Below are 12578 nucleotides of genomic sequence, written 5' to 3' on the forward strand. Positions count from 1 at the left end.
ACACTACAAACTGATTAATAACAACTTTTGGGTCAATTTTTACACTTCACAATATTATTGTGCAAACTAAACTGAGCGTGTGAACGTAAATATTTTATTCAATTCGTTTGCACAAACTGGTTTGGGCGTGTAAACGGACCTTAACGTAAAGTTCTCGATGAACATAAGCAAATAAATAAGAACTGTAATTTAGTCGCTAGCGCTTGTTAAATAATAGACTGTGATTCAATTAAAATAATGTGGGCCGATCCTTGCGGTACTGCAATACAAGGCCAACCCGTGACAGAAGTGGAGCAAGCCCCTACCTTCCGTCAATTTCCAAAAATCAGTTTAATATACTGGCCCCGCATGCGGGGCGTATCAGATATTAAGCTGATAAGAACAGATACTACACTTTGATCTTAGCCATAGGCCGAGAAGCGATACTGAAACAAATCAATTGATCCCCTCTTAAACCACAATATCAAAACAATCCCAACGAGAACTTTAAAGCGCTATCTATACTTCAAAAGCCCACAAGTTCAAACATATATTTACATCACGTGTCAGCCCATGTTAGACATAACCTATATTTCGAACTCCAAGACTTCATCAGATAGACAACCACATATACCCTATATAAATGTAATAAAAAGCAACTGTAAATAATATTCATATTATTATATATATATATATATAATAAATAATAACTCACCCGAAATTAATCTGCAGCTGTAGATTATTGATCATATTTCGGCTGATATTTGAAACCAGCGCCTCGCCCCCAAGGGACCTGGACTTAATCATATGAAATGATAGTTCTTTTTTCCAAGTTTAATTCAAACAAGACGTTTTTGTAATTACGTTCCTAAAATTTATCTGAACCATTCTATTTCCTCCTGAACAATAATGTTCCATCAATTTTGACATTCCATTAATTAGCATTAAATTTCATTCATTTTGATTTAAATATGCTTCTTAATGTTTCATTTAGGATCTATTAAAATAAATAATGATATTAACATTACTTTATTAGTATAGTTATATAAACTAATTAATTATAATTTATATACACCATTAAAAAAAATTCTTATCTAATTTAATCCCAATACTTAATAACACCATCCCAACCAGCTGAAACCATTTTACTCGACTCATGGGGGTGCCATAAAACACTTATACACACATCATCGTGCGCTTTCCATTTCTTATACAACTTAGTGGTTTTCCAATCCCAAATGTAACATTTTCCATCGGCATCGCCCGAAATTAAGTAACTCATATCGGGGGAAAAATCTAAAGAACACGCATAACCAGCGACCATATGCCCGGTAAACGTTTTCTTTCGATTCATTTTGAATCGATTCAAAGCAGAAAAAATTACGATTTTATTATCCATGCTTTGGCAAGCTAACCATTTTCCATTTGGAGCGGGGGCGACCGCCGGCATTGAATGCATCGTTGGATCGGCGATGTATTTCATGTCCACAGGGATATCCCACTCCCAAACACGCAGACTTTTATCGTCGGATGTTGTGACAAAACGACGGTTATCATCAACGAATGTTATTGTGTTCACTGCGCCTAAATGTCGGTCGTATTCTTGGACGATATCACCCGAACGGATGTCCCACTAAAAAATTTATTCATTAAAATCATTTTATTTTATTATTTTGGTCATCTTACGCAAATAATTTTTTTATCAGACGTCCCAGCAACAAATAAATGCTGCTTATTTCGATCCGGATTGAATTTAACGCAATAAGGAATTTTTCTGCTTGTAAATCTTGAAACAACTTGGCCGGTTTCTGTATCCCAGAGTTTTATGTAACGATCATAACCTATTAAAAAGTTCATATTAAAGTATGCTCAATAATTTTTTTTTAATTGTTGTTTTTACCTGCTGAAAGAAATTGTTTCCCGGAATTGTTAAAATTAATGTCTCTAACAGCTTGTCTGTGTCCATAATAAGTTCTAACACATCGTCTTTCGTTATAAACCTCCCAAATCTATAAAAAAATTAAATTAATACACTGTAATTTGTTCGATGTGTGAGTAAAACTGAATCTTAATTCGAAACAGAAGTACAGAGAAGCATCAAAGATGCTTACTGAAAAGAATTTGTCCTGGTCCACTTATGAAAATAAGCAACCCAGAAATCTGGAGGTGATAGCTAAAATGATGCATAAAACCCGTGTTGTTAATGATATCAAAGATGAACAACGATGATGACTATGATGTTAACATACAAAATAAAACAGCCTCTTCCTTTATACATCTTGGATTTTGCATCGTCAGAAGATGTAAAAAGGATCCATGAAATAACAAACATATTACGAATGCGTGTCAAAATAGAAGAGTACAGAAAGCCACTACTATTGAAATAGCAATGGAAGAAAATAAAGTTTTGTCCGCCGTATTTTTGGATGTTGCACAAGCTTTCGACAAAGTCTGGTTAGTCTATTTTAGAGTAAAATACGAAAACGCTTATTCACCACTACATGAAATACAAGCCTGAGTTCCTCTAGGAAATGTGCTTGACCCAACACTGTACTTACTCTACACATTCGACCTTCCTCAGATCACAGAAACTTTAATAGCTACATTCGCAGATAACACAGCGATCTTGGCTGTTGCAGAAAATAACTTACAATTGGCCTTAAATTCAATAGAAAATTGAACCAAACGATGGATAATAAATATAAATAAATCGACATACAGTGGTGGTCATATAATTAAGGACAGCATTTTTCAGTTTAAAACTTTGCGTTCTTTTTACTAAAATGTTAGATCTATTTTCTTAAAAAAAAAGAATTATGTCTATTATCCTATAACTCATGTATTAATTAAAAAAGAAACGAAAATAATGTGCTTGTAATAACTTAAAAATAACATAAATAAATACTGATTATTTTAGCTTGGACGGCTAATTAAGGACACTTCAAATTTTTTAAACATTCTTAAAAAATTTACATTTTATACATAAATTTTCCTGGCTCGTATCATCACGCCAAGTCACTTTCATGGCGCCTTACTCCACACGCGGGGTGTGCCGCTCCACAGGCCGAGTAATCGCGGCTTAATACGAATGCAAAAACAAGCAAAATTCAGTTCTAAGCAAATTCACGGCGAAATAACGGCACAATTAAGTATTGAAATATCAACGCGAACCATAAGACGTCGACTATTGGAAAGTGGACTCCGTGGATGGAATGCAAGGAAAAAGCCACATGTATTGAATAAGAATTTAAAGCGTCGAATTCAGTTTGCAAAGGAACACATCGACAAACCCTTAGAATTTTGGAAAAACATACTATGGGGCGATTAATCAAAGTTCAACTTGTTTGAATGAGATGGTAAAAAAATGTACGACGCCCCCAAACAAGGAATTAGACCTTCGCTATACTTTAAAGACCGTAAAGCATGGTGGAGAAAATATTATGGTTTGGGTTGCATTTTCGTGGTTTGGTGTGGGTCTTATTTGTCGGATAACTCAACGAATGGACCAACATTTATACAAAAACATCATGGCGAATACAATGAAGCCATTTGCGGTCGCATATATGCCTGTCCCATTCATTTTTATGCAGGATAACCATCCAAAAGAAGCGTTAAAGCATGGTTTTCTGCCGAAAACGTTAATGTTTTGGATTGGCCTGCCCAGAGTCCCGACTTAAACCTAATTAAAAACCTCTGGGCAGATGCTGAAAGAGCTCTGGAAAAGAAAATAAACAAACATGCTGATGAATTGTTAAAAATGTAAAGGAAGAATATTTCAATCGAACGATGTCAGCATTTAGTAACTAGTCTTTCTCGAAGGTCCAAAAACGTACTTAAATGAAATGGTTATCCTACTAAATATTAGATTTAAATGAAAATTTACATTTAAAACGTTGTTAATTAATTAATTGTTAATTTATAAAAAAGTTAAGGTGAACTTAAATAGTTCTCCAGATTAAAATAGTCAATATGTATTTATTTTATTTTTTAAGTTGCCAATTATGTATTATTTTCGTTTTTGTTTCAATAATTACATGAATTATAAGAATAAAGTATAATCGAAAAAAGCAATTTAATAAAAAAACTCAACATTTTAAAATAAAAAATGCTTTCCCTAATTATATGACCACCACTGTAAATAAACTTTACTTATAAGAGAGTAAACTATGTCCCAGTACACATAAATGGCAATGCAATCCGCAAAATATCTTGGTATGACGATGGATGCCAAACGAAGTGAACGAAGCTCACGTCTAAAAAAAAAAAACGTGGGGAACTTGATATCAAATTTAGACACCTACATTGGCTTATTGGCAGAAAATCAACGGTATCACTAAGAACAGAGGCGGCGCTACCGGAGGGTGCAAGGGGTGCCGGCGCCTTTTTAATGTTTTCTCCAACAATATCTTATCTTCTTTTGCAGTATTTAGACCTGTCAGCAGTAGCTAGTCTTCAGAAAGCAGTATTTAGCGTTCCAGACGCTGTATTTAGACCTGTCGGCAGTATCTAGTCTTCAGAAAGTAGTATTTAGTCTTCTAGAAGCAGTATCTAGACTTTTGCCAACGTTATGTATGTTTTCTCCAACAATATCTTATCTTTCTTTTGCAGTACTTAGACCTGTCAGCAGTATCTAGTCTTCAGAAAGCAGTATTTAGTCTCCACAAAGCAATTTTAGTCTTTAGAAAGCAGTATTTAGTGTTCCAGACGATGTATTTCGACCTATCGGCAGTATCTAGTCTTCAGAAAGCAGTATTTAAGTTTCCAGAGCAGTATCTAGTCTTCAGAAAGCAGTATTTAGTTTTTTAGAAGCAGTATCTAGTCTTCTGCCAACGTTATGTATGTTTTGTTCTTGATACTGACAGCAACTTCTTTCTGGGTGTCTATCATCATCTCTTTGAGAGTCTCTTATTATCTATACGGATCTTGTACCACCCGGTACCTCATTTCTGCAGCTGTTACTTTGCTTTTGTGCTTATCCTGCATTGGCAAAGTTTCCGTATTGGTGATTTCCTGTCTTGTATAATAACAAGACAAATCCATTGATTTCTTGTTCATATTCTTCTCGTTCTTTTATTGAACACATAAGTATTGCCATGAAAAATCATGTTTGGTTTATAATCCATTTTTTGTTTTTTCTGAACAGTAATTTCAGACTTCATGTGGACTTTGAACAATGTAATTCCTGTTTTTTGCTGAAGTCTAGTTTATAACTATTGCAATTTCAGACTTTTTCCTGCAAATTAACCTTCTGACCAGAGTATTCCCGACTATTCTCTTAAGTTTGGTTTTTCACCAGTATAATTCTTAAATTTTTGCTGAAGTATGGATTATGATTATTCCAGTCTTTTTTAAGTTTATTTATATTTCTTTGATTATATATATTTTTTTAATTAAAATGTATTTTTTAATTTTTTTAAATTAAAATGAATTATCCCCCGCATTCCGCCCAAAATGCTTGGTGGGGGGCGCCACTCCGGTTCCCGCACCCTGGAGCTTCATTTGCTAGCACCGGCACTGACTAAGAAACAAGTTGCTAATATACAAGCAAGTATTAAATCTAAAATGGACGTAGGAAATCCAACTGTGAGGTTGTACCTGCAAGACAAATTCTGATTGCAAAGTCTGATTCAAAGATTCCAAAACAAAGTACTAAGGTGCAAGAATAAGAAACACTAAGCTCCATCGCGACTTGGATGTAGCATTGGTGTCATCAGAAATTACATCTAAACATGAGAAGAAAATGTATGAATCATCCCAACATCGAGGCCATCCAGCTTCTTGACGACAAGGATGTCCTGTGTCGCTTTCAGAAGATGAAGCCGTTCAATTTAGCGAGTCGATTCAAACGCGAGCTTTAGTGCGGAATTATAACAAAAACAGTAATAACCTAAATGTGTGTTCTGATTTTTGTGTTTTGATCTTAAAACGGTAAAAATATGACAATATTTATCTATTTTGAAGTAGATAAATAATTTAGAGTTTGATTTTGTACTTTTAAACTGGTTTTTATTTTATATAGAATTTAACTCTAACTAGTTTCGGCCCTTGGCCATCTTCAGCGACTATTTCTGTTGCTTAAATTTTAACCTGTAATGATTTAAGAACATACTTAAATTTTAATCTGTAAACTTGTAACACTTCGTCCTTAGTTTTGTAAATTTAGTAACTAATAGTCTGATTTGCAACTTTGATATGTGATCTTTTTAACAAAAGAAGCACAAATAGTTTCTGAAGATGGCCAAAGACCGAAACTAGTTAGACTTAAATTCTATATACAATTAAAACCAGTTTAAAAGTACAAAATCAAACTCTAAATTATTTACTTATATCAAAATTGACAAATGGTAGAATGGATTTCAATTATAATTCTACATTTATCCACATTATGGGTAAAGCAGACTGGATCACTAGGAAAAGCTGCAAAACATTATCTTGTTTAATTTTGTGTCAAAAATAAATACCTAATTAGTATGTACAGTGTGTTAATTAATTATCATATCCGACGTCATCATTACAAGTATGCAACCAATATCACAATACACGATTTGCGTATTTGGTTGCATACCTGCAACCAAATGATGACGTCGAGTATAATTAATTAATACATAGGTATTATACAATTGTGCTAATTTAGATGAAATTAAATTAATCACCTTAATTCTACAATCCATACTAGCCGATAACAATAAATGTGCAGTTCTTGGAAACCATCGAATAGCCGCAACACCTTTTGAATGCCCCGTCCAAGTATGAATATGTGCTTTTGGTAAAAAGCACTTTTCTGGAGGAGTATCACTCTTAAGGTTAACCCCAACATCTTGTGGTGCATGTAAAAATGATCTTCCTTGATAATCAACAGGATCTTTAACTAAAAAAATTTTTGATTATTCTCAAATTTCAAAAAATAAATAAATATATAATTTTACTATGTAAAATAGTTTTTTCCTCAATTGGTTTCTCATCAACAGGTTTTCCTCTTTTATTCTTTTTAGAGGCTAACTCCTCAAGTTCTGCAGCTTCCTCTTCAGTTGGTTTCATAACTCTTTGTTCATCGATAAATCCACCCCAAGGTCCCAAAAAACCTTCAATATCACTAGCATCATTATTCCTTTTTCTTTTACGTTTATCCAAAGGACGTAATTTTGTATGTTCAAAAACTGTTTTTCCTTGTGATTCATCAGCCAGTTCTTTCGAACCAACTATTTTACTTCCATCAATAGTTTCCCCACTAATCGAGGGATCCAAAGCATAACCAAAACTGTTAAATGTCCTTCGTTGATTTTCAAATTGGAATTCACTTATGTGTGCTGGTTCAACATAACCCGAAAGCATGTTTCGATCAGATTGCATTTGATGAGTACGAAAGGGATTTTCTGGGCCTACCATAGGAGCGAATAATTCTTCATATTTGGGGTTATAAACGATTTCTTTCGCTGAAGGGTCTATGTGTTGTAAACATTCTTCTGAACCCTGTATTATTAATAACATAAATAACATCAAAATATACAGTTAAAAAATATTTTGAGGTTATGTACTTACTGTTGGTAACACAATTGGGGTTGCACAAACCGATAAATGCTTTTTTATGGAAAATTCCTCGTTTATTTTGGTTTCTTCAATCGGGGCTTTTAATTCGGATTCTTCATCACTGCTGGAATATTGTTGTAAAGCTAACATTTTTGTAAAAATAGTAACGTAAATACAAAAGTGACAAATAAAGTTTTAGGTTAAATTTCTGTTTTATCGACAACTATTAAGTCGAAATTTTAAGCGCCACCTATTGATTTTTACACATATTAGGAAATAAATATGTTAATTAAAGTCGTAATTATTATTATTACACATAAATTAATTTTTCCTTTTTTAATAGATTTATTTTGTTATAATTAATAACAATTACGATAGAAATCATTAATAATCAAATTAAAGTTTAAAAAATGACAGTTCCACATTCAACTAGTTGACGTTGACAGTTCTCCTAACCTAAAAAATAACGCGTGGAGTTTTTTAATATTTATTTAAGTGAAAATGACTCTTCAATCGCCTGGAATTAAAAAGAAACGTATATCAAAGAAAAAGAAATCATCGTGGCGTAAAACTGATATAAAAGATGTAGAAGAATTCCTTGAAGATCAACGATTGGAAGAAAGGTTAGGTCAACCTTTTTCAACATTAAAAGATGAAGAATTCTTCAGTATTGATGTTGCCCCGCAAGTTGAGAACCTTACAAAACGTGAAAAGCGTAAAATTAAAGCCGCAGCACCCCCAAAATGTTATCCCATGCTTCAACCGCACACAAAAGTGCCTGATCCGATTTCAAAAAGAAACCGGGTGAGGACTAAAGAGGAAAGGAAATGTCCGATTTTGAAGAAAAAAGAACAAGAGATGAAATTAAAAGGGATTTTAAAGAAGAAAGAGTTGCAAAGGATTTCTGATAGACAACGAAGTCAAGACAAAAAGGAAATTGAGGAAGAAAATGAGAAGGAGGTGAGAGATATTTGGGATGAAAATGATGGGAAAGATGATGAATGGATTGATAAATTAACTAAACGTCATACTTTAAGGGGAGTTGGTAAATTAACTAAAGTTATTCCTCGAATGAAAAATACTTTGAATGGGGTCTTACCAAAAGTAGAAGCACCTCATCCTGGTATGTCTTATAATCCAAGCTATGAAGATCATCAAGATCTATTAAAAGAAGTCGCTGATAAAGAATTAAAATTTATTAAAGAACAACAACATTTAGATCGCGTTACAAAAGATATCTTCAAAAAAGTGAGCGCCACGCAAAATGAAAAAAATTGGATGAAAGAAATGTCTCAAGGTTTACCAAACCCAAATAAATCCGAAAATAAATCATCAACAAAACAACATAAATCACCCTATGAATCGGTTAATCCACCAGTTGTTAACAAAAAGAAAACTTTAAAACAACGCCGTAAAATTAAAGAACAAGCCGAGTTAAAAGAGAACATTAAAAAAGCTAAAATTGAAAAAAAAAAGATTGCCGATATTTATAAATTAAAATTTATTAACTCAAAAATTGAAAAAGATGAGAAATTTAAAGAAATTAAGCAACGAAAGCGGTTGGTTACCAAAAAATTAAAACAGAAAGAAACGAAACGTTTGGGGAAAGTTAAATTCGATGAACCCGACTTGGATTTTAATTTGGGACAAGAAATTACGGGGAATTTAAGGAATATTAAAAGTGAAGGAAGTTTGTTGAAGGATCGGTTCCAAAGTATGCAAAAAAGGAATATTCTTGATGTTACGAAGAGGCATATTCACAAAAGAGGAAAGAAAAAGACTTTTGTTAAGAATAGTTTTAAAAATTGGGAAACTACAGTTGTTAAATAAGTTTGAATTAAATTAAATAAAGATTTAAACTTAAAAAATAATATCGTTTTTAGACTGATATAGAATTGAATTTCCTTCAAAATGAGTCCAAACTCGACTATTTTATCTTGTTTGGTTCTCGCGATATTCGAATTTTAAGGTTTGATTATTATCAAAAATGGCGGATTATTACCATTTAATTTTTTATCACAACCTTTTAATTTAATTAAAAAATTTTGAATTGGTGTTTAAATTAAAATCAATTTCGTTTTAATTTATAACGATTCAATCGAAAAAATTTTTTTCTTTTTTGGGTTATTGAGAAAAAGATAATAAAAAAATAATAAAAAGTTGTGTTCTGATAAAGTTTATTTTTAATGATTTAGAATTGAATTTCTTTCAAAATGAATCTAAACTCGACTATTTTATCTCGTTTGATTCTCGAGATATTCGAATTTTAATGTTTGATTATTATCAAAGATGGCAGATTATTACCATTTAATTTTTTATCACGTTTTAAATAATTAAAAATTTTTGAATTCATGTTTAAATTAAAATCAATTTCGTTTTAATTTATAACGATTCAAATGAACAATTTTTTCTTTTTTGGGTTATTGAGAAAAAGATAATAAAAAGTTGGGTTGGGATAAAGTTTATTTTTATTGATTTAGAATTGAATTTCTTTCAAAATGAGTCCAAACTCGACTATTTTATCTCGTTTGGTTCTCGAGATATTCGAATTTTAAGGTTTGATTATTATCAAAGATGGCGGATTATTACCATTTAATTTTTTATCACTTTTTAATTTAATTAAAAATTTTTGAATTCGAGTTTAAATTAAAATCAATTTCGTTTTAATTTATAACGATTCAAATGAACAATTTTTTCTTTTTTGGGTTATTGAGAAAAAGATAATAAAAAAATAATAAAAAGTTGGGTTGGGATAAAGTTTAGTTTTATTAATTTAGAATTGAATTTCTTTCAAAATGAGTCCAAACTCGACTATTTTATCTCGTTTGGTTGAGATATTCGAATTTTAAGGTTTGATTACTATTAAAGATGGAGGATTATTACCATTAATTTTTTTATCACAACTTTTTTGTTTGTTAATATAAATATATCGTGTTTGGTATCAAATTAAAGGAAATTTAAAATCCCACCGATCTATGATAAATTTGATACTACCAATTAATTATGCAGTATAAACATGATAATAATAAATTTAGATTGGAGTGAAGTTAACGACGGATTTTGTCAATTCCACCACGGTCGCTAAGATTAAAACGCACAGGGAAACGGATTGAAGATAGAAAATATGATTATATTGTATTAAATGAATTTTACGAAGGTTACTACCTGCTTTTTAACCCAGAATTCCAGAATAAATTTTGAAACTGTTAATAAAATAGGGTAAAAACCAATCCCCTTAGCCGGATTGAAATTTGGTGTGAATATAGCTTCGACATCCCTAAGTTGATTTTCGTTACAATTACAGTGCTACACATGAAGGGATGTTCGCTATGTTAGGTTTTATTTCTTTTTTCACCTATTATATTACTATTATTACTGTACTGTATTATTATATTATTATTATTACTGTTATTCTATGGTTAAGGGGTGGATTCTATTTTTTTTTCACCTAACATAGCGAATTTCACCTATTTTTATTAGGGGTTGACACCCTTTCATGTGTAGCACTCTAATTGTAATGAAAATCAACTTAGAGATGTCGAAGCTATATCCACACCAAGTTACAACTCAGCAACTTACGGCTAAGGGGTGGATTTTTATTATTTTTTTTTCACCTAACATAGCGAATTCCACCTATTTTTATTAGGGGTTGACAACCCTTCAGGTGTAGCACTCTAATTTTAACGAAAATCAACTTAAGGATGTCGAAGCTATATTCACACCAAATTTCAACCCTGCAACTCACGCCTAAAGGGATGATTTTATTTCTTTTTAAAGCCGAGACGTTTTTACCCTATTTTATTAGCAGTTTCAAAATTTATTCTGGAATTCTGGGATAAACAGCAGGCAGTGACCTTCGTAACATTCATTTAACACAACATGATCATATTTTCTATGTTCAATCCGTTTCACTGTGCGTTTCAATCTTAGCAACGGATTTGCGACCGTCGGCGTCGCTGAAAAGTCGTCGCTAACTTCAATTCAATTAAATTTAGTGATTTTAATTAAAAATTATTAAATTTGATTTTAAATCAAATTAAAGCCAAATGTTTCTAGGTCTAGTGTTAGTTCTAGTTTTACACTATCGCTGTTTACTATGTAGAACTAACACTATACCTAGAACTAGAATCATTTGGGTTTAGCCGCACGTCTTGTTAGTTCTAGTTTTACACTAGCACTGTCACTAGAACAAACATTAGAACTAGATACATTCGGGTTTAGCCGTCTTTAGAGACGTTTGGCTAAACCCAAATGATTGCTGTTCTAGGTGTAGCGTTAGTTCTACTTTTAGTTCAATAATCTAGCGCTGAATAACGATTAAAACTAGGTCCAGTGTTAGTTCTAGTTTTACACTAACACTGTTACTATGTAGAATTAACACTATACCTAGAACTAGAATCATGCGGATTTAGCCGCACGTCTTTCAAGACGGCTAAACCCGAATGATTCTAGTTCTAGGTCTAGTGTTAGTTCTAGTTTTACACTATCACTAGAACTAATACAAGATCTAGAACTAGAATCATTTGGGTTTAGCCGCACGTCTTTCAAGACGGCTAAACCCGAATGAATCTAGTTCTAGGTCTTGTGCAGGCGCGCCGCCTATGGGTGTGCAGGGTGATCACCGCACAGAGCATTTTGAGCAAAAATAAGAAAATTTCAAGCTGAATTAACTGTATATACAAATACAATTTATTAAAGGACTATTTAAGATATTATACTTAAAGAAAATAAAATCTTAAAAAAAACCTTACCTAAAGACTTAAATATACACCCCAACGCATTCCAACACTTAACTAAACAAACAAATAATACGATAAAAAACCCCTAAGCTTACGGCTCGATACACTCCAATACTAGACTAAACAAATGAAAGAATATAAAGTAAATAGAAATTCGCAAAAGTGCTCTTGTGTCCATTATCTTAATAGTAATTCTGAAATTGTAAGTATTTATAGTTATGTAATTAAGTATTTCTATTAATTATCCTTGAATATTAAACATAAAATAATTAACATGTTGTGGCTTTGTAGATGTCAGAAAAGAAAAAGCCAACAACTTTATCAAGGGCTCAG

General features: G+C 32.1%; 2 protein-coding genes and 1 non-coding gene across 3 annotated transcripts; 1 reads left to right on the forward strand and 2 right to left on the reverse strand.

Annotated features, from left to right (window-relative positions):
* Positions 1 to 234: 234 nt before the first annotated feature.
* LOC111417522 (U2 spliceosomal RNA) lies at positions 235 to 424 on the reverse strand. Its single transcript, XR_002706690.1, has one exon. It is a non-coding gene; the product is annotated as a U2 spliceosomal RNA (small nuclear RNA).
* Positions 425 to 992: 568 nt separating this feature from the next.
* On the reverse strand, positions 993 to 7711 carry LOC111417501 (pre-mRNA-processing factor 17). The gene is made up of 6 exons (XM_023049798.2): positions 7519 to 7711; positions 6906 to 7449; positions 6633 to 6847; positions 1880 to 1988; positions 1666 to 1820; positions 993 to 1612 (listed from the first exon to the last, which is right to left on the reverse strand). The coding sequence occupies exons 1-6, from the start codon at positions 7654 to 7656 to the stop codon at positions 1079 to 1081; spliced, it is 1695 nt and encodes a 564-aa protein (XP_022905566.1). The 5' UTR covers positions 7657 to 7711; the 3' UTR covers positions 993 to 1078.
* A 212-nt stretch (positions 7712 to 7923) lies between these two features.
* LOC111417509 (ribosome biogenesis protein NOP53) lies at positions 7924 to 9377 on the forward strand. Its single transcript, XM_023049812.2, has one exon. It carries the CDS (start codon positions 8008 to 8010, stop codon positions 9334 to 9336), a length of 1329 nt encoding a protein of 442 aa, XP_022905580.2. The 5' UTR covers positions 7924 to 8007; the 3' UTR covers positions 9337 to 9377.
* Positions 9378 to 12578: the final 3201 nt, after the last annotated feature.

The sequence above is a fragment of the Onthophagus taurus genome, chromosome 3 (genome assembly GCF_036711975.1).
Source record: "Onthophagus taurus isolate NC chromosome 3, IU_Otau_3.0, whole genome shotgun sequence".
Classification (NCBI taxonomy): domain Eukaryota; kingdom Metazoa; phylum Arthropoda; class Insecta; order Coleoptera; family Scarabaeidae; genus Onthophagus; species Onthophagus taurus.